The 20518-nt window shown below is 43.4% G+C and overlaps 1 protein-coding gene across 1 annotated transcript in view; it reads left to right on the top strand.

Annotated features, from left to right (window-relative positions):
• The window catches only part of LOC125448232 (vitamin D3 receptor B-like), a 380711-nt gene that overhangs the window by 313059 nt on the left and 47134 nt on the right, over nt 1–20518 (top strand). The window contains exon 9 of the mRNA XM_059643431.1: nt 17212–17363. Coding sequence (XP_059499414.1) covers nt 17212–17363 — 152 coding nt within the window. The remainder of the gene's footprint in view (nt 1–17211; nt 17364–20518) is intronic.

The following is a 20518-nucleotide window of genomic DNA, read 5'->3' as shown; positions in this document are numbered from 1 at the left end:
GTGTGTGTATAAAAAAGTGTGTGTGTCGGAAAGTGCATGTGTCTGTCTAGGAAAGTGTGTGTGTGTGTGTGTGTGTGTTTGTGTAGGAAAGTGGGGGTGTGGGCGTAGGAAAGTGTGTGTCTGTGAGTGTGTGTGTGTGTGTAGGAAAGTGTGTGTGTGTGTGTGTGTTGGAAAGTGGTTGTGTGTGCGTGTGTGTAGGAAAGTGTGTGTCTGTAGGAAAGTGTGTGTCTGTGAGTGTGTGTGTGTAGGAAAGTGTGTCTGTGTGTGTGTGTGTAGGAACGTGTGTGTGTGTGTGTTGGAAAGTGTGTGTGTGTCAGAAAGTGCGTGTGTGTGTGCGTAGGAGAGTTTGTGTGTGTAGGAATGTGTGTGTGTGTGTGTGTGTGTAGGAAAGTGTCTGTGTGTGCAGGTAAGTGTGTGTGTGTGTGGGAAAGTGTGGGTGTAGGAAAGTGCGTGTGTGTGTGGGAAAGTGGGGATGTGTGTGTGTGTAGGGAAGTGGGTGTGTGTAGGAAAGTGGGTGTGTGTGTGTGTTGGAAAGTGGGTGTGTGTTTGTGGGAAAGTGGGTGTGTGTGTGTGTTGGAAAGTGGGTGTGTGTGTGGGAAAGTGAGGATGTGTGTGTGTGTAGGGAAGTGGGTGTGTGTAGGAAAGTGTGTGTGTGTGTTGGAAAGTGGGTGTGTGTGTGGGAAAGTGTGTCTGTGTGTGTGTGTAGGAACGTGTGTGTGTGTGTGTTGGAAAGTGTGTGTGTGTATCGGAAAGTGTGTGTGTGTGCGCGTAGGTGAGTGTGTGTGTGTAGGAAAGTGTGTGTGTAGGAAAGTGCATGTGTCTGTCTAGGAAAGTGTGTGTGTGTGTGTGTGTGTGTGTGTGTGTAGGAAAGTGGGGGTGTGGGCGTAGGAAAGTGTGTCTGTGAGTGTGTGTGTGTGTGTAGGAAAATGGGTGTTTGTGTAGGAAAATGGGTGTGTGTAGGAAAGTGGGTGTGTGTTTTTGTGTGTAGGAAAGCGTGTGTGTGTGTGTGTGTGTGTTTGTGTGTAGGACAGTGCATGTGCGTAGGAAAGTGCGTGTGTGTGTAGGAAAGTGGGTGCGTGTGTGTGTGTGTTGGAAAGTGGGTGCGTGTGTGTATGAAAGTGGGGGTGTGTGTGTAGGAAAGTGTGTTTCTGTGTGTGTAGGAAAATGGGTGTGCGTGTGTGTAGGAAAGCATGTGTATGTGGGGGGGAAGTGTATGTGTGTGTGCGTGTGTGTGTGTGTTTAGAAATGTGTGTGTGTATGTCGGAATGTGTGTGTGTGTAGGAATGTGTGTGTGTACAAAAGTGTGTGTGTGTGTGTGTGTGTGTGTGTGTGTAGGAACGTGGGTTCGTGTGTGTGTAGCAAAGTGTGTGTGTAGGAATGTGTGTGTGTAGGAAAATAGGTGCGTGTGTGTGTGTTGGAAAGTGTGTGTGTGTGTGTGTGTGTGTGTGTGTTTAGGATGTGTGTGTGTGTGTGTGTGTCGGAATGTGTGTGTAGGAAAGTGTGTGTGTGTGTAGGAGAGTGCGTTTGTGTGTGTAGGAAAGTATGTGTGTGTGTGTGTGCGTGTGTGTAGGAAGGTGTGTGTGTGTGACACAGTCTATGGCACCTTCCCCTGCAACTGCAGATGGTGTAACACCTGCCCGGTTACTTCCTCCCTCCTCAGTGTCTGAGGGCCCAAACGCACCTTCCAGGTGAAACAGCGCTTTACGTGCACTTGACACAATCTGGCCTGCTGCATTTGTTGCTCACAATGTGGTTTGTTAAGATTAGATTAGATTCCCTACAGTGTGGAAACAGGCCATTTGGCCCAACAAGCCCACACTGCCGCTTGAAGCATCCCATCCAGACCCCTTCACCTATAATCCACACACCCCTGAACACTACTGACAATTTCCCATGGCCAATCCACCTAGTCTGCACATCTTTGGACTGTAGGGGGAAACCGGAGCAGTCGGAGGAAACCCACGCAGACACAGGGAGAATGTGCAAACTCCACACAGGCAGTCGCCCGAGTCTGGAATTGAACCTGGGTCCCTGGAGCTGTGAGGCTGCAGTGCGAACCACTGAGCCACCGTGCCGCCCTGGTCTCCTCTACATTGCGGAAACGAAGTGTAGATTGGGTGACTGCCTTGCAGAACACTGACATTTGTGATATATGTAAATGATCTGGAGGAAGGTGTAGGTGGTCTGATCAGCAAGTTTGCTGATGACACTAAGATTGGTGGAGTAGCTGATAGTGAAGGGGACTGTCAGAGATTACAGCAGAATATAGATAGACTGGAGAGTTGGGCGGATAAATGGCAGATGGAGTTCAATCCAGGCAAATGCGAGGTGATGCATTTTGGAAGATCAAATTCAAGGGCGAACTATACAGTAAATGGAAAAGTCCTGGGGAAAATTGATGAACAGAGAGATCTGGGTGTTCAGGTCCATTGTTCCCTGAAGGTGGCAACGCAGGTCAATAGGGTGGTCAAGAAGGCATACGGCATGCTTTCCTTCATCAGGTGGGGTATTGAGTACAAGAGTTGGCAGGTCATGTTGCAGTTGTATAGGCCTTTGGTTTGGCCACATTTGGAGTACTGTGTACAGTTCTGGTCGCCACATTACCAAAAGGATGTGGATGCTTTGAAGAGGGTGCAGAGGAGGTTCACCAGGATGTTGCCTGGTATGGAGGGTGCTAGCTATGAAGAGAAGTTGAATAGATTAGGATTATTTTCATTAGAAAGACGGAGATTGAGGGGGGACCTGATTGAGGTCTACAATATCATGAGGGGTATAGACACGGTGGGTAGCAAAAACCTTTTTCCCAGAGTCGGGGACTCAATTACTAGGGGTCATGAGTTCAAAGTGAACGGAGGAAAGTTTAAGGGAGATATGCGTGGGAAGTTCTTTCCACAGAGGGTGGTGGGCGCCTGGAACGCGTTGCCAGCGGAGGTGGTAGACACAGACATGTTAGCGTCTTTTAAGATATATTTGGGCAGGTACATGGATGGGCAGGGAGCAAATGGACACAGACCGTTAGAAAATAGATGACAGGTTAGACAGAGGATCTTGATCGGTGCAGGCTTGGAGGGCCGAAGGGCCTGTTCCTGTGCTGTAGGTTTCTTTATTTCTTTGTATTTTGTCCACCAGAAAGACCCTGAGCTTTCAGTTGCCTACCACTTTAACACACCACCCTGTTCCCTGGCCAGCATCCCCATCTCTGACTTGCTGCAGTGTTCCAGCGAAGCTCAGTGCAAGCTGGCAGAGCAATACCTCATTTTCTGCTTGGGAGATCCTGAAGCCTTTTGGACTCAAAATCGAGTTCAAGAACTTTAGGCTTGAGCTATCCGGTGTCCTTACCCCAACCCCCCCCACACACCAGGCTTGTTATTATGTAGAGTGCTATTACACACAACACATTGTTAGCTGCTGAGGAGGGTCCGTTCGCTCCACACTGCCCTCCAACCCCACCACACCCGGCACCTTCCCCTGCAACCGCAGGAAATGCTACACTTGTCCCCACACCTCCTCCCTCACCCCCATCCCAGGCCCCAAGATGACATTCCACATTAAGCAGAGGTTCACCTGCACATCTGCCAATGTGGTATACTGCATCCACTGTACCCGGTGCGGCTTCCTCTACATTGGGGAAACCAAGCGGAGGCTTGGGGACCGCTTTGCAGAACACCTCCGCTCAGTTCGCAAAAAACAACTGCACCTCCCAGTCGCAAACCATTTCCACTCCCCCTCCCATTCTCTTGATGACATGTCCATCATGGGCCTCCTGCACTGCCACAATGATGCCACCCGAAGGTTGCAGGAACAGCAACTCATATTCCGCTTGGGAACCCTGCAGCCATATGGTATCAATGTGGACTTCACCAGTTTCAAAATCTCCCCTTCCGCTACTGCATCCCTAAACCAGCCCAGTTCATCCCCTCCCCCCACTGCACCACACAACCAGCCCAGCTCTTCCCCCCCACCCACTGCATCCCAAAACCAGTCCAACCTGTCTCTGCCTCCCTAACCGGTTCTTCCTCTCACCCATCCCTTCCTCCCACCCCAAGCCGCACCCCCAGCTACCTACTAACCTCATCCCACCTCCTTGACCTGTCCGTCTTCCCTGGACTGACCTATCCCCTCCCTACCTCCCCACCTACACCCTCTCCACCTATCTTCTTTACTCTCCATCTTCGGTCCGCCTCCCCCTCTCTCCCTATTTATTCCAGTTCCCTCCCCCCATCCCCCTCTCTGATGAAGGGTCAAGGCCCGAAACGTCAGCTTTTGTGCTCCTGAGATGCTGCTTGGCCTGCTGTGTTCATCCAGCCTCACATTTTATTACATTGTTAGCTGCTAACAGTCCTGATTCATAGCTATTCACCCTCCCAGCCAGATCGTTATCCTTCCTTTGTCCATCTGCTCTTCTCTCTCTTTCGGCTCTATCCTCACCTATCGTTTACTCCTTACCCCTCCCCTTACCCTATGCTCTGCATATAAACTGATATTTTCCTAGCTACCATCAGTTCTGAGGAAGGGTCACTGGACCCGAAACGTTAAATCTGATTTCTCTCCACAGGTGGTGCCAAACCTGCTGAGCTTTTGTGGCAACTTCTGTTTTTGTTTCTGATTTCCAGCATCACTAGTTCTTTTGGCTTTTATTGAATGTCTCCAAATGTAGTTTAAGTGGAATTCCAGAACAACTTTTGAAAGCTTCTATGTGCGGATCTATCAACTAAAATCAATCTTACTGATTATTTTCTGTATATGTTTGTGACATTTTAACAATCTGTATACCCAATTCCCTTGGTGCCTCCACGATGTCTGGTTTTCCACTATTTTCAAACTTGTCACCCCTCACTGGGGTAGCACAGTGAAAATCAAGATCCGCGATTCCTGGAGTCATCACAACAGTTAAAGATTTTATAAAAGCAGGCAAATTTCCCAAATTTATCTTGGCTTTTACACCGAGGTTAACAGATAACATGGCCCAGGTTTTCTGTACTTAAAAAGAAATTGCTATTTATTACAACAAATAGATTCTAATGGAGATACTAAACAAGTTTTCATCAGCGTTTACTGTGGAGAAGGATATGGAAAATAGAAAACATGGGGAAATAAATAGCGACATCTTGAAAAATGTCTGTATTACAGAGGAGAAGATGCTGGACATTTTCAAATGTAGAAACGTGGATAAAGCACTGGGACCTGATCAGGTGCACTCTAGAACCCTGTGGGAAGCTAGGAAAGTGATTATGGGGCCCTTTGCTGAGATATTTGTATCACCAATAGCCACAGGTCAGGTGTCAGGAGACTGGAGATTGGCTAATGTGGTGCCATTATTTAAAGGTGGTAAGGAAAAGCCAAGGAAATCCAGACTGGTGAGCCTGACATCAGTGATGGGCAAGTTGTTGGAGGGGAATCCTGAGGGACAGGATTTACATGTATTTGGAAAAGCAAGGACTGTTTAGGGATAATCAACATGGCTTTGTGTATCGGAAATCGTGTCTCACTAACTTGATTGAGTTTTTTGAAGAAGTAACAAAGAGGATTAATGAGGGCAGAGCAGTGGACATAATTTATATGTATTTCAATAAGGCATTCATAGAACATGGAACAATACAGCACAGAACAGGCCCTCGATGTTGCGCCGACCTGTAAACTAATCTAAGCCCCTCCCCCTACACTAACCCATCATCATCCATATGCTTATCCATGTTAACTACATGAGTTAACTACATTGGCAGGCAGGGTGTTCCACGCCCTTACCACTCTCGGAATAAAGAACCTGCCTCTGACATCTGTCATAAATCTATCACCCCTCATATGTAGCTATGCCCCCTCGTACAAGCTGACGTCAACATCCTCAGAAAAAGACTCTCACTGTCCACCCTATCTAATCCCTCAGCCTTTCTGCATAAGGCCTTCGCTCCAGACCAGGCAATATCCTGGTAAATCTCCTCTGTACCTTTTCCAATGCTTCCACATCCTTCCTGCAATGGGGCGACCAAACTTTATGCAATATTCCAAGTGAGGCTGCACTAGCGTTTTGTACAGTTGCAGCATGACATCACTGCTCCAGAACTCAATCCCTCTACCAATAAAACCTAACACACCGTAAGCCTTCTTAACAGCACTATCAACCTGGGTGGCAACTTTCAGGGATCTACGCACATGGACACCAGGATCCCTCTGCACAGCAACACTACCAAGAATCTTTCCATTGACCCAATATTTTGCCTTCCTATTATTCTTACCAGGGTGAATCACCTCACATTTATCCGCATTGAACTCCATTTGCCACTTTTCAGCCCAATTCTGCAGTTTATCCAAGTCTCCCTAGAACCTGCAACATTCTCCCACACTGTCCACCACTCCACCGACTTTAGTGTCACCTGCAAACTTACTAACCCATCCACCTATGCCTGCGTCCAAATCATAGTGGCCCCAAAACAGATCCTTGTGGCACACCACTAGCAACCAGACTCCAGGCTGAATATTTTCCATCAACAAGGCCCCTTCTTGCTGGATTGGTTAGCAAGGTTAGATCACATGAAATACAGGGAGAACTAGCCATTTTGATACAGGACTGGGTCAAAGGTACAGAACAGAGGGTGATGGTGGAGGGTTGCTTTTCAAACTGGAGACCTGTGACCAGCAGCATGCCACAAGGATTGGCGCTGGTTCCACTGCTTTTCATAATTCATACAAATGATTAGGGTATGAACACAGGAGGTATGGTCAGTAAGTTTGTAGATGACGCTAAAACTGGAGGTGTAGTAGACAGTGAAGAAGATTACCTCAGAGTACAACGGGATCTTGATCAGATGGGCCAGTGGGCCGAGGAGTGCCGGATGGAGTTTTATTTAGACAAATGTGAGATGCTGCATTTTGTAAAGGCAAATCAGGGCAGGACTTATAAACTTAATGGTGAGGTCCTGGGAGTGTTGCTGAACAAAAAGACCCAGGAGTGCAGGTTCATAGTTCCTTGAAAGTGGAGTCACAGGTCGTTGGAATAGTGAGGAAAGCATTTGCTTGCCTTTATTAGTCAATGCATTGAGTATAAGAGTTAGAAGGCCATGTTGCAGCTGTACAGGACATTGGTTAGGCACTTTTGGAATACTGCGTGCAATTCTGGTCTCCCTATGAGAGAAAAGATGTTGTGAAACTGAAAGAGTTCAGAAAAGATTTACAAGGATGTTGCCAGGGTTGGAGGGTTTGAGCTAAAGGGAGAGGGTGAATAGATTGGGACATTTTCCCTGGGGCATCAGAGGCTGAGAGGTGACCTTATTGAGGTTTATAAAATCATGAGGGACATGGATAGGGTAAATAAGCAAGGTCTTTTCCCCCAGGGTGGGGGAGTCCAAAACTAGAGGCACACAGGTTTAAGGTCAGAGAGGAAAGATTTAAAAGGGACCTAAGGGGCAACTTTTTTCACACAGAGGGTGGTGCATGTATGGAATGAGCTGCCAGAGGAAGTGGTGCAAACTGGTACAATTACAACATTTAAAAGGCATCTGGATGGGTACATGAGTAGGAAGGGTTTAGAGGGATATGGGCCAGATGCTGGCAAATGGGACTAGATTAATTTAGAGTATCTGCTTGGCATGGACAAGATGGACTGAAGGGTCTGTTTCCATGGAGTGCAGCTCTATGACTTGAAATACAGATAAACAGTTATGAGCTCTTGATGTATAACTCTACCATTTAAAATTCTAATCCACTTATAAAACTCTCCCTACACACACATAACAGCAGACCTTCAAAACTAAGCAATTGTTATGGATTGAGGAAAACATTGGAAGGCTGTTCAGTGGACCCTGACCACAGTGGTTATTGAGTTGATCCTTTTGGCTTGCTACTCGTCAGCGTACCTTCACAAGGTAATTTTGCTTGTTAGCAGGAGGCACAGAGCAACTGGTTCACACTTACGTCTATAAATAGTCACAGCTTACAGCAGATGATGAGGGGAAGTCATAGAATCCCCACTGTGTGGTAACAGGCCATTCGGCCCAAACAAGTCCACACCAACTCTCTGAAGAGCATCCCACCCAGATTCACCCCCTACCCTTTCCCTGTAGCCCTGAATTTCCAGTGGCTAATCCACCTAACTTACACATCTATGGATGCTGGGCAATTTTGTATAAGCTGCCTTTCTTCAGGCTTGAGGTCTCTTTGCTTCAAAGAGAACCATAGCTCTTTCCTTTCCCAAGGTCAATCATTTTGGTCCGGCCCAGTGACTCAGTGGTTAGCGCTGCAGCCTCAGAGCGCCAGGGACCCGGGTTCGATTCGAGCCTCAGGCAACTGTCTGTGCTGAGTTTGCACATTCTCCCCATGTCTGTGTGGGTTTCTACCGGGTGCTCCAGTTTCCTCCCACAGTCCAAAGATGTGCAGGTTACATGGATTGGTCATGCTAAATTGCCCGTAGTGTTCAGGGGTATGTGGGTTATAGGGGGATCGGTCTGAGTGGGATGCTCCAAGGGGCAGTGTGGACTAGTTGGGCCAAAGGGCCTGTTCCCACACTGTAGGGAATCTAGTCTAATCTAATGTAATTTCTAACCACAATTTTCATAGCCCCAAACTGTTCAGCTACCTGGGAGCCAGCAACATAGTTGTTGGCGGGCAGCAGGCATCAAAACCTGCTCACCACTTCACAGACCAATCAGCTACTTGTTGCTGGCTGAATCTACCTTTGTACGCACAGCCTGACTCCAGCAGTGTAAACAGCGCTTGCCATGAGTGTTAGTAGCCTGCTTTTTAAAAACTACGGAAATCATTTCCACAGTCCTTTGTTTTAAAAACAATCCTTTTCCCATTTCAATTCAGAATCAAAAATACAGGAGAATAAAAAGATATGGTCTTTTTGAAGCGTTCTTTTCAATCCTCCTTGGATCCATGGTACATGACCTTACATTTTCCTATAAAATACATTTGCAACTGTTTTACCTATTCATCTATCAATATCTTGCATAAAAACATAGAAGATAGGAGCAGGAGAAGGCCATTCAGCACTTTGAGCCTTCTCTGCTATTCTTCATGATCATGTCTGATTGTCTAATTCAACAGCCTCATCCTGTTTTCTCCCCATAACCTTCGATCCCATTCGCCCCAAGTGCTGTATCTAGCCGCCTCTTGAATACATTCAGTGTTTTGGCAACAATGACTTCCTGTGGTAATGAATTCCACAGGCTCACTACTCTTTAGGTGAAGAAATGTCTCCTCATCTGTGTCCTAAATCGTCCATCCCAAATCCTCATACTGTGACCCCTGGTTCTGGACACACCTACCATCAGGAGCATCCTCCCTGCATCTACCCTGTCCAGCCCTAAAACAATCCTAACCTAGTCAATCTCTCTCATACATTAGACCCACCATCCCCGGAATCAGCCTGGTAAACCTTCACTGCACTCCCTTGAGAGCAAGAGAACTCGTCATCAGAAAAGCAGACCAAAACTGCACAATGTACTCCAGGTGTGGCCTCACCAAGGCCTTGTATAATTGCAACAACACATCCCTGCTCCTGTACTCGAAACCTCTTGCAATGAAGGCCACCATACCATTTGCCTTCTTTACCACCTGCTGCACCTGCATGCTTATCTTCAGTGACTGGTCCCACTGCACACTCCTCTCTCCCAATTTACAGCCAATCGGGTAGTGATCTGCCTTCTTGTTTCTGCCTCTAAAGTGAATAACCTCACATTTATCCAAATTATACTGCATCTGCACTCACCGAACCTGCCGAAATCATGCTGAAGGATCTCTGCATCCTCGTCACAGTTCACCACACCCCCTCCCACCCAACTTGGTGTCATCTGCAAACTTGAAGATGTTACATTTTGTTCCCTCATCCAAATCATTAACATTGTGAATAGTTGGGGTCCCAGCATCTTTCTAATTTCATGCTTCCTTTCTGCTAACTTACACCACTTGTCTTTGTCATGTCATCAGCAAATTTGGATATGTGGCTTTCAATGCCATCATCTAAGTTACTGATGAACACAGTGAATAGTTGAAGCCCCAAAACAGATCCTTGTAGGACACCGGTAGTCACATTCTGTGAATTCAGATGCATTTCTATTATTTCTACTCTGGTCTCCTACTACTGATCCAATTTTCTACCAAGTCTGTAATATAGCTTCAGTTCCACAAGGTTCAACTTCAGCTTCAGGAGACTTTTATCAAAGGCCTTCTTAAAATGTAAAGTTTGAGAAGATTTGGTGAACTTCTGCAGTGTATTTTGTAGATGGTACATACTGTTGCCAGCATATAGGCTGGTCAAGGAATTCCAACGGAAAGTGAAATACTTAGTTGACGACACTACCCACTCCATCCATTCCTTCCAAGAATTCCTCAAAATTATCAGGACACTAGGATAGAAGATGAGACAATGATACTTTTCAATGTAACATCACTATTTACATCCATAAACATGGACCGAGCCAAAGAGACAATTGCCACACTGCAGGATGGATCAGGAAGGCAGGCAGCCCATGACACCAAAAGCATCAACAAGGACAGCCCCCTGAACCTGCTGGATCGGTGCCTCACAACCAATGTCCCCTTCACCACCCACATATTCAAACAAATCAATGGAACACCAATGGGATCCCCCTATCAGGACTGATGGCAGAAGCAGGAATGCTCAGGTTAGGATGGGCAGTGCTCCCCACTATACAACCCAAACTCCGGGTCCGATACGTAGATGACACCTTTGTGATTATTAAATGCACAAGACAAGAAGAACCCCACAGACATAAATAACATCCTCACTGGAATAAAATTCACAAAAGAAGAAGAGAACAACAACTGACTACCCTTCCTAGACATAACAGCAGAACATATGAACAACGGGGAATTCCAGACTTGCATATAGAGAAAGACCACATATATGGACTAGATACTTCATGAGCCATAACAAACTGCAGCAACCTGGAATTGCACAAAGCAGACCAGGAGTTTTTAAAAGGAATGAATACCCAAAAAGCACAATCCACCATTACCTCTGTGACAGACCACAATAGGAAGACACAACATGACCAGACACACTGGTCACCCAACCATACATCAGAGACATATCAGCAATGACCACAAGATTACTCAGACCCCTAGGTATCACGGTACCCCACAAACCCACAAACACCCTGCGACAGCTACTGACAAACGTAAAGGGCCCCAGACCCACAACCACTAAAACTAACGTAATATACAAAATACCATGCACGGACTGTGAGAAACATTCCATAGGCCAAACTGGAAAAAAACTGACAACAAGAATACACAAACACCAACTCGCCACCGAGAGACACAACCAATTCTCACTGGTCTCAATACGCACTGACAACGAAGGACACAGATTTGACTGGGACAACACATCCCTAATTGCACAGGCCAAACAGAGACATGCCAGGGAATTCCTGGAGGCCTGACATTCCAACTGGAATTCCATCAACAAGCACACTGACCTGGACCCGATATACAAACCCCTGAGAAACAGAACCGGAAGTATTACCAAGCACCCCAGCAAACCGAGGCATATAGATAACAAGTGGGACAGAACACCAACACTTCACCGGAGACGCACTGACGGTGTTACCCGGCACGGTGAGAAAGCGTCTGCAACAAACGCACCGGCTCGGAGAGCAAGTCTACAACTTCACCTTCTTAAAGTCCATATAAATGATATCCATAGATAATTCCATGCCCATTAATTCTTCAATCAGTCACATTTGTCAGACATGACCTACCATTTACAAATTCATGCTGGCTCTCTCTGATTGTCTCAAAAATCCAAAGCTGTTTTATCCCTAATTCTAGACTCTAGCAATTTTCCAACAGATGGTAGGCTAAATAGTCCATAATTCCCTTGTTTCCTTTTCTCATCTTTCTTAAATTGCTCATATGTCTCTGCTATTTTCCAATTTAAAGGAATGTTTTCCAAATCAAGAGAACTTTGGAAAGTTGATGGCATTTTAAGCAGAATAGGCAGCATCGTAAGATTACATGGTGACACTGATGGATTAAGAGAGTAGCAGGTGAATTTTAACAAAGGTAAATATGAGGTCAATTTTGGATCAAAAAAGATATATTAATTTTTTTAAAAATGTAATAATAACAAGCTAGAAGCTGCAGTGATTGCAAGTGATTTCAGGATTTTGGGATAGTACAGCACAGGAACAGGCCCTTTGGCCTAGTAAAATTAGTGATCAGATACCATAAGTAATCCAAACAACTGATTAAATATTGTTGAAAAGGGATGTGTTGCCAAAGCTTTTTCTTAGCACTCATCAGGACAAATGAGAGAAGGCCAAGTTTCAACAGTTTCTGTTAGAGGAGGAAAATGTGCTGTTTGGTTGGCAAGTGGACTGGGTGAAGAATTGCCATAGAAAAAGCAATGGAGGGGTTCTTGTGGCACATTGGTAGTGTCCCTACCTCTGTGGTAGAAGGCCTCTGTTCAAGTCCCACCTGCTGCGGAGGTGTGTTGTAATGTCTCTAAACAGGTTGATTTGAAAATATCTAAATAAAGCAATGAGGTACAGTAGCCTCCCTATAACCTTGGGTAACATACAAAGGTGGAAGGCTTGAACCAATACTTTTCGTTTGCGGAGGACAGGTCCCTGCATATGAATGGATATCACTCCAATAGATGTAAATGAACCATGTTGCAAGCTCAACTGATTATCTCGAATTGGTTATTAATGTAACAATTAGCACATTCAGGATTATTCAGCAAGTCCTTCCCCATAGTGGTATTACATAGAACATGAAACAATACAGCACAGCACAGCCCTTTGGCTTATGATGTTGTGCCAACCTATTTTCCTGCTGTAAGATCAAGCTACCCTACATTTTACTATCATCCATGTACCTATCTAAGAGTCGCTTAAATGTCCTTAATGTATCTGATATTCAATAAGTTAGATATATTTTTAATTTAGATTTGCAAGCATGAGCTGGTTGAGTATGGACTGTTCTCTGTTTTGTACGAACAGTCAAAGGAACAAGCTGTTTCATTCGATTAGCCAGTTGTTAGAATGGACAACCTACATTCTTAGTGTCATACTGACACTGAGCTTGATAGGTGAGTGCCTTTTTGAACTAACAACAGCATCTTCATATGCACTGTAGCAGAATGAAATGGTTTGTTTAACGAGCCCATGCTTGCAAAAGGTCTTCTTTTCAATGAGATTTTGCAATGAGCACAGACTTCTTTCGGTATCGCAACTTAACTGGGAAGAGTTTGCTCATAAGCCCTACTGTTCTACAACGTGTTACGAATGTGTCAATACTCATTTAAACCACCAAATTGACCAGTTTTCCAGACTGACTGCTGTCCTGAACAGAAAATCATGCCAGGTTTCAAGATTAACAGAAAGTGACTCTTTTTATTATAACGCTTCACTTAACAAATGGGAGAGAAGAGAAAGGATTACAAATCTATAATGTGATTTAAACAATTGAAAACACCACATACATTACATCATGGGTAAGACAGATAGATAGATAATTTGACAAAATATTATGGATGCTAATGTAGACAGGTAAAACAAAATTCTGAAGATCAAAAGTTCCGATCACAAAGCTGGGTTAAATTATCTCTCTGTTCCTTTTGTCTATAAAGTGATGATAATTCATCACTTCAGTAGTTGATGTGATGGACCTAGGTCTTTACTTGTAGTAGAATTCTATAAGTTTCTTGAGTTTTTAATTTACCTTTTTACTTACTCTGAGAGAAGTTTTTTTTTCAATTTGCTGATTCTGGATGTCTGTTACAGATCATGAATTATACAACAAGCGCAAACTGCAGTTGAACCAATCCAAAGTCTGTCAACAGTCAGTTTTCTATAACTCCAGTGACACCTGCAGTCCAAGTATCTCTCCTCACTGCTTTGAAAAGTAACATAGTTTTACACAGCTAAAACTATGCATCACTTGAATTTCTGAAATTGCAAAGCACTCCTGGTATTTCACCTATATAGCAGTCTGACTTCCATTTCAGTTTATAGTCCAAAAAAGAAAGATATGTAGTCCCTTACAGTAGGACTGGATGCCTTCATTATGTATGCTTGGCTGAGAGCCTAGACTCTCAAAACTATCATCCCAGTGTGGGGTTTTGCTTGACAACTGGAGAGAGCTGTTGATTTGCCAGATTGACATATTTTAAGTAGTCATAATAAATTATTCTTCACGTGATCTGTTTTGTCAATGTGTGTGTTTATTTGCACAAGACTGAGAAGTGTGTGAAGTGTTTGACAGGTCTATTATTCACACTTGCAGGCAGTGTCTATGGGTTACAGAGCTATGGGTGTGCATAGGTGAGTAGGTGATGGGAAGGAACCAAAAGTCATTAAGACAATTGAGACAAAGCAAGACTTAAGACTTACACTCCAGTACAGTACTGTGAGTACTGCAGAGATGCCATCTTTTTCACATGTAAACTAAAGCCCTATCTGTCTGCTTGCAGTTGTAAAAGATATAATGACAATATTTTGAAGAAGTGCCTTGGCTAATATTTATCTCTGAATCAACGTCTCAAAGATCAGGATACCTGAATGTTATCACTTTGTTGTGTATGAAAGTTTGCTGTGCGCAAATTGTCTGTTGCATTTCCCTATTACATCAGTGATTGCACTTCAAATGTACTTCGTTGGCTGTAAAGTGCTTTGAGACATCAGTGATCATGAAAAGTGCTATTTTGGAATGCTTTCCATCTTTCAGTATAAAGAATAGGCAAGGAGTTGTCAGGGAGAGATAATTTAACACCACATTAGATCAACACACACTCATTTCATATTTCTTTACTTAAACGCCAGTTTAGCTGAGCCAGTTAGCACTCATGCCTTTGAGTCACAAGGTTATGGGTCTCAGTCCCACTCAGAACGTAAACGTGCAACTTTGTCTGATTCTTCATTGCATTACTCAGAGGCCATTTGCCACTTCTCCGAGTTTTATATCATGGGCAAATTTTGTAATTTTACTGTGTTCCAATATCCAAGTATTGATCTCAGAAAAAGCAGTATTTCTAGCTCTGAATCTCATAGCACCATTGCTAAAAGAACACTTCTTTTTTGCCCTGGTTAAACCAGTTCCCTGTGCCAGTACCATCCAAGGCTAATTTTACTGGTAATTTGTCTCATTTACTATTTTTGTGACATATTCGTGCACAAATTGGCTGCTACAATTGCAACTTCATTTGTGGTGATAAGGCATTGCAATTATTTATTTATTTCATCTCTGGGATTTGGTTCAACTCCAACCTAATCACTGAGGTGAAACTCTCCTCTGTACTGATTATCTTAATCTTTGGAATCATCCTGGACTTCTTTTGTCATAAACAACCTCTATTCTGGTTCTGATCCACTCTCATCATTAATGCCAACTGTGAAGAGTTCATTGATTTCTTTTGTCTTCAAACTCTTCCCCTCCTCTACCTTGAACCTGTAGTTTCTCTTCTAGTGTCCCTCTACCACTCATCTTCTCCATGACATCCAGCTCCTGCCCCTTGACTCCTGACTAACCCAACCCTTAATCACTCAGTTAACCCATCCTTGCCAACGATTGATGTTGTAGAAGAGTCTCCTTCCAAATGTGTTAAATGCACCATAAAAATCCCAGCTTGACTCTTCCACCATCTCTAACCACTGCCAAACCTTAGCGTTTTCCTGTTTAAGGCCCTCAAATATTCTACGCTTCTTGTATGCTCACTTATTGTTTTGCTCCTTTTACAATTCCTGCAGATTAGTGTCAATTCCACACTCTCTATAACACTCTGGACAAAGTCACCAATAACATCTCAGTGGAAACAAACTCAGTGCCTTATCCTTCCGATTTTTCCAACTTCTCCACAGCCTTCAACATGTTTGACCACTGCATCTGTATGCAATCCTATCTCTGTAATCACCTGCAACTACATGTCCCAATCTCCAACGTGATTGATGTGAACTAAATCCTGTTTGTTGGGAAGCTTACCGTTTGGTGTTGATAAAATGGTGCACAGTAGAGGGACCTGATTTGTTTGAATTTTCAGTGAAACAATTTCTCACCCTTTACTGTCAGGAAGAGTGGAACTATGCATTAATCACTGGACGCAATTGCATTTTGCAAATGACCATAACTTGCTTGATCTTTTAGAACTATACTTGACACACAGCATCATGTGAGATTAAATGAGCGCAAGAATTGACTGTTATTTGCTGGATGAGCGATAATTACAGGGAAACTGAACTAAAATTCATATTCTTCCTATATTTACAAAAACTGACGCCAAATTAAAACTTTGCTTTACTGCCACTATAAATTGTGATGACTGTAAGAGCAGTCAAAAAAAAAGCATCTTCTTATTTGTTTCCTGTCCACCTTGAGCTCTCCTTTTCCCTTCTCTTCCATGATTGAAATGGTTTAAGCATTGATTGGGCTTCTTGGCTACTGTAAAACTGAGCAAATAGTAATTTTGTTTTAAGCTTACTTGCTGTTGAGGACCATGAGTTTTGCTGGGATACAGTTCTGCTGCTACTTGCAGCCCTTCAGCTCTTCACTGAGTTAAATGTATTTGTCCTTAGATGGCAACACAAAAGAAATTGACTGTGTTAACATCATGGCTAAGCCTGATCATGTCCTCTCCACTATTCCCACACACTTTTGGCAGTGGAAGTCAAGACTATATTTTTCTCCTGCCCATGCTGAATGATTGTAGCACCCCAACTGCTGCCCCAGCTAAAATGAGTGAACTCAACACAGGAACTGTCATGAAACCTTGCTGGGCTGTATGGCTCCATATCACATCACATGTTTATCTTTATACGTGCTTCAAGCTTGTTATTTTTATACAGTGCACTTCTTTTTCTTTTTAGCAAATCACTGTTACAGGCATGAACTGGGATGATAAAAGAGGTGCCAGCATTGTGGCAAAGCTGTACATTAGAGCAATAACCTACAAGTGTGGAAACAAACGTTTCGGGTTTGAATGCCACCGCTCCACTTTCCATACTCTACTATTTCAGCCCTGTGCTGCACCAGTTAGCAACCACATAATTTCTTTAAAAGGAGTGGGGCAGAGAGGATGGAAAATGAAATAGGAACCATCTAGTCAAGAGAATCTCCACCTGCCCTCAGGGGCAGAAATGTGGACCTAATGATGAAGACATTATACCCATCACTGGGTAAATATCATAAATTAATTTACAACAAAAATGCTAATGCAGAAATATTTACTAAGGAGAGAACTTCTTCAATCTGCAGGGAGTTGCTTGCGGATGACCAAATTGCCCTTCTGAAGTCAAGTGCAATTGAAATTATTATGCTACGATCAAACGAGTCCTTCTCAGTGGAGGATATGTCCTGGAAATGTGGAAATGATGAGTTCAAATATGATATAAATGACGTCACCAGAGGTAAGCAGCAAAAAGAAACAAAGCCATATTCACATCCACACCTGCCATTCAGCTCAGGCAAAACTGAATTTGGGGAAAACTAGATTTGGGGAAAACTACATGGTGAGTACTACCAATGATATTATAGAAACAGTGCTACCCGTGATCCTCCGCTATATTGTGTTAATACAGAGGGTCTACACTAAACAAAAAAATGTATGTGACCAGTGTTTAACTTTTCATAGAATCCCTACAATGTGGAAACAGGCCCTTCATCCCAACAAGTCCACACTGACTCTCAGAATATCCCAACCAAACCCTTCACCCCCATAACCCACCAAATGTACACATCCCTCCACACTATGAACAATTTAGCATGGCCAATCCACCTAGCCTGCACATCTTTGGACTGTGGGAGGAAACCCACATGGACACGGGGAGAATGTGCAAACTCCACACAGACAGTCGCCCGAGGGCGGAATCGAACCCGGGTCCCTGGTGCTATGAGGCAGCAGTGCTAACCACTGAGCCACTGTGTTGCCCTTTCATTGTCAAAATTTTAAAGTTTCCAATCTTTTCCAGAAGTAGGTATGTCAATCAAACAGAAATTCAACTATTCTGTTCATTTGATCTGGCCTGTCTTGCTTTTTCTGTTCTTTTTGATTTCCCAGGAGCCAGTTGGGACCAGGTAATAACAATTACTTGTCCTATATCAGGGTAAAAGTTAGGAATATGGATTCCAATTCTAATGGCTGCTGGCTGTGAAAGTCTTTCACCTCAATCCTTCTGTACTTGCATTAATGACAGAGAGTGCTTATCTTTTCTCCTACCACAACCCCAACCACCATTTTTTTTGTGGTTGAATCATACTTAAATCTAATTGTGGCATAGCTATTTTTACCTCCTACCATCATTCTTCCCTGCCCCACCAAATTCCAAAGAAATTCTTGTGCAATGTAAATGAATGGAAACTTGGAAATTCTGCATTTAAGACGTTTCTTTGTGAGTGTGTCCTGGAAGTACAGCAGAGAAAACCAGGCATATGCAGGTTCAGTAGAAATTGAGAAAATAGAAACAGGAGGCCTGCTCTACCATTCAATATGATCATGGCTGATCCACTATCCCAATAGCATACTTTTGCTCTCTTGCCATACCCTTTTACATCTTTAGTGTCTTCAAATCCAACTCATTCTTTCTTAAGTATATTTAGTGGCTTGGCCACCACACCCTTAAGTGGTAGAGAAATAAACAGATTCACCACCCTCTGAGTGAAGAAATTTCTACCTATCCCTGTCCTAAATGGTGTATCCTAAGACCTTGACCCTTTGTTCTAGATGCCCACCACAGGTAACATCATCCTTGTGTCCAGCCTCACCAGCCCTATCACAATTTTATATATTTAAGTGAAGTCACATGTAATACCAGTAACCATTCCTATGTTTTGTGTGGGGATGGTCTCCTCTATTACTTGTAACAACATCATAAATATATTGTCAAAGAACAAGGCTTTGATTGCATCACAGAGGACAAACATAAATGGCAAAAACATATTAGTGTAAGGATAAAAATGGCAATGCAAAAATGGAAATTTTGCACTCTGAATTTTGGTCTGGCTGCGCTTGTGTGAGGTTTATGGTGCAGTCTTCTCATTGAACCATGTAATACATTGCCTACAAAGTAAAAGCCACTTTTACTGATGGATCAGCATGTCTGCTAAAAGCTTTAAAAACTGTGCAATATGCAATAGCAAATGCTTGATTGCTGATACTTGTAATCATGTCATCAATGCTGGTCCCCTAAAAGCAATATCACAACTTGCCTATAAAGGGTGTTCTTAAAGGGTGCCTATACAGGAAGTATGCAGTTTTCTGAGAAATCCACCATACTGAGTTAGTCTTTGCATGTTCATTAACAGAAACCAGCGCGGAGCAACTGATAATACTATATTGAGGATTTTACTGAAATCTTCTATGCTCTTTGTGAATTAAAAACAAATTACACTATTCTTTCCAAGTAACATGGAAGTAATTACAGTAAACCAAACTCTGACACCACAGGAATGCCATGAGTTGATTGACCGGTGAGTATTGTAGCTTTACTTCCCTTTCTCAGAAGACAATGACCCAGTGTCACCATCCCGCCCCTGGGTATTGTCCTTTCCCAGCAATAGGACAGACCCACTACATGTGGTGGTGCAGTGGTGTACAGTCAGGAATGAGTATTCCTTGGAGTCTTTAACATTGACTCAGGACCCATTGAGGTTTCATGGCATTAGGCTCAATATAAACAAGGAAACCTCCTGCTGACTACCATGTGTCATTCCCACCCCCCAACCTCAGCTGATGAATTGGTGGATGAGGGTGCAAGGGCACAGTGTCAATTCGTAACTGAGAAGAATGCATCACTAATGCCACACTGTTCCACAAGCTGTTGCAGAATATATAGAATTCCTAGGAGATCACCAAAATGACTAGTTTTCCTGACTGTCTGACTGCTACTCAGGGCAAAAGCAATTCATGCCAGTTTGTTTTGTTCAGCAGAAAGCAATTTAACAAGAATAATGAAAAGAGTTCTAATTTATGTCACTTAAACATACCCCTTTGATTATGTACATGTGTGGGAATTTAATCCATGATTAAGACAGATGGTTTCACACAAATTACGTGGCTAGGAGTATAAGCAGGTCAAACAAAATTCCAAAGATCAGAAGTACAAAAATGGGAAGTTCTTTTCCTCAGTCCTGTTGCAGTGATGATATGCTGCTTGCAGGCTGACACTTGTTCTTCGATTCAACATCAGGTGAACTTTCTTGTACAACTTATTTCTTTTATGTTTTATTGATTTTCTGTCTTTACCCCATATGGAGAGAGAGGACGAGATAAATGCTTTTGATCTGAAGGTTCTGGGTGTTTTTCCACTGCAGCTCTTGGCATTTATAGCATTTTAGCATTCTGCAGTTTAACCAGCCAAACAGCTGTTGCTAGGCAAAATTTCTTTAACTTGAAAGTTCTCAGTGCACTCAGTCTCAGCGTCTCCCTCTTGCTACTTCTGAAAAGCAACATTGCATTGCACAGCTCAATGATATGCAACACCTGATTTTCAAGTCACAACACTCTCCTGGAATTACAGTTCTAGCAGACTAACTACCACTTCTGTTACAGTTTTAAAAATATAAA

The sequence above is a fragment of the Stegostoma tigrinum genome, chromosome X (genome assembly GCF_030684315.1).
Source record: "Stegostoma tigrinum isolate sSteTig4 chromosome X, sSteTig4.hap1, whole genome shotgun sequence".
Classification (NCBI taxonomy): Eukaryota; Metazoa; Chordata; class Chondrichthyes; order Orectolobiformes; family Stegostomatidae; genus Stegostoma; species Stegostoma tigrinum.
This window is presented reverse-complemented; position numbering and strand designations above follow the sequence as displayed.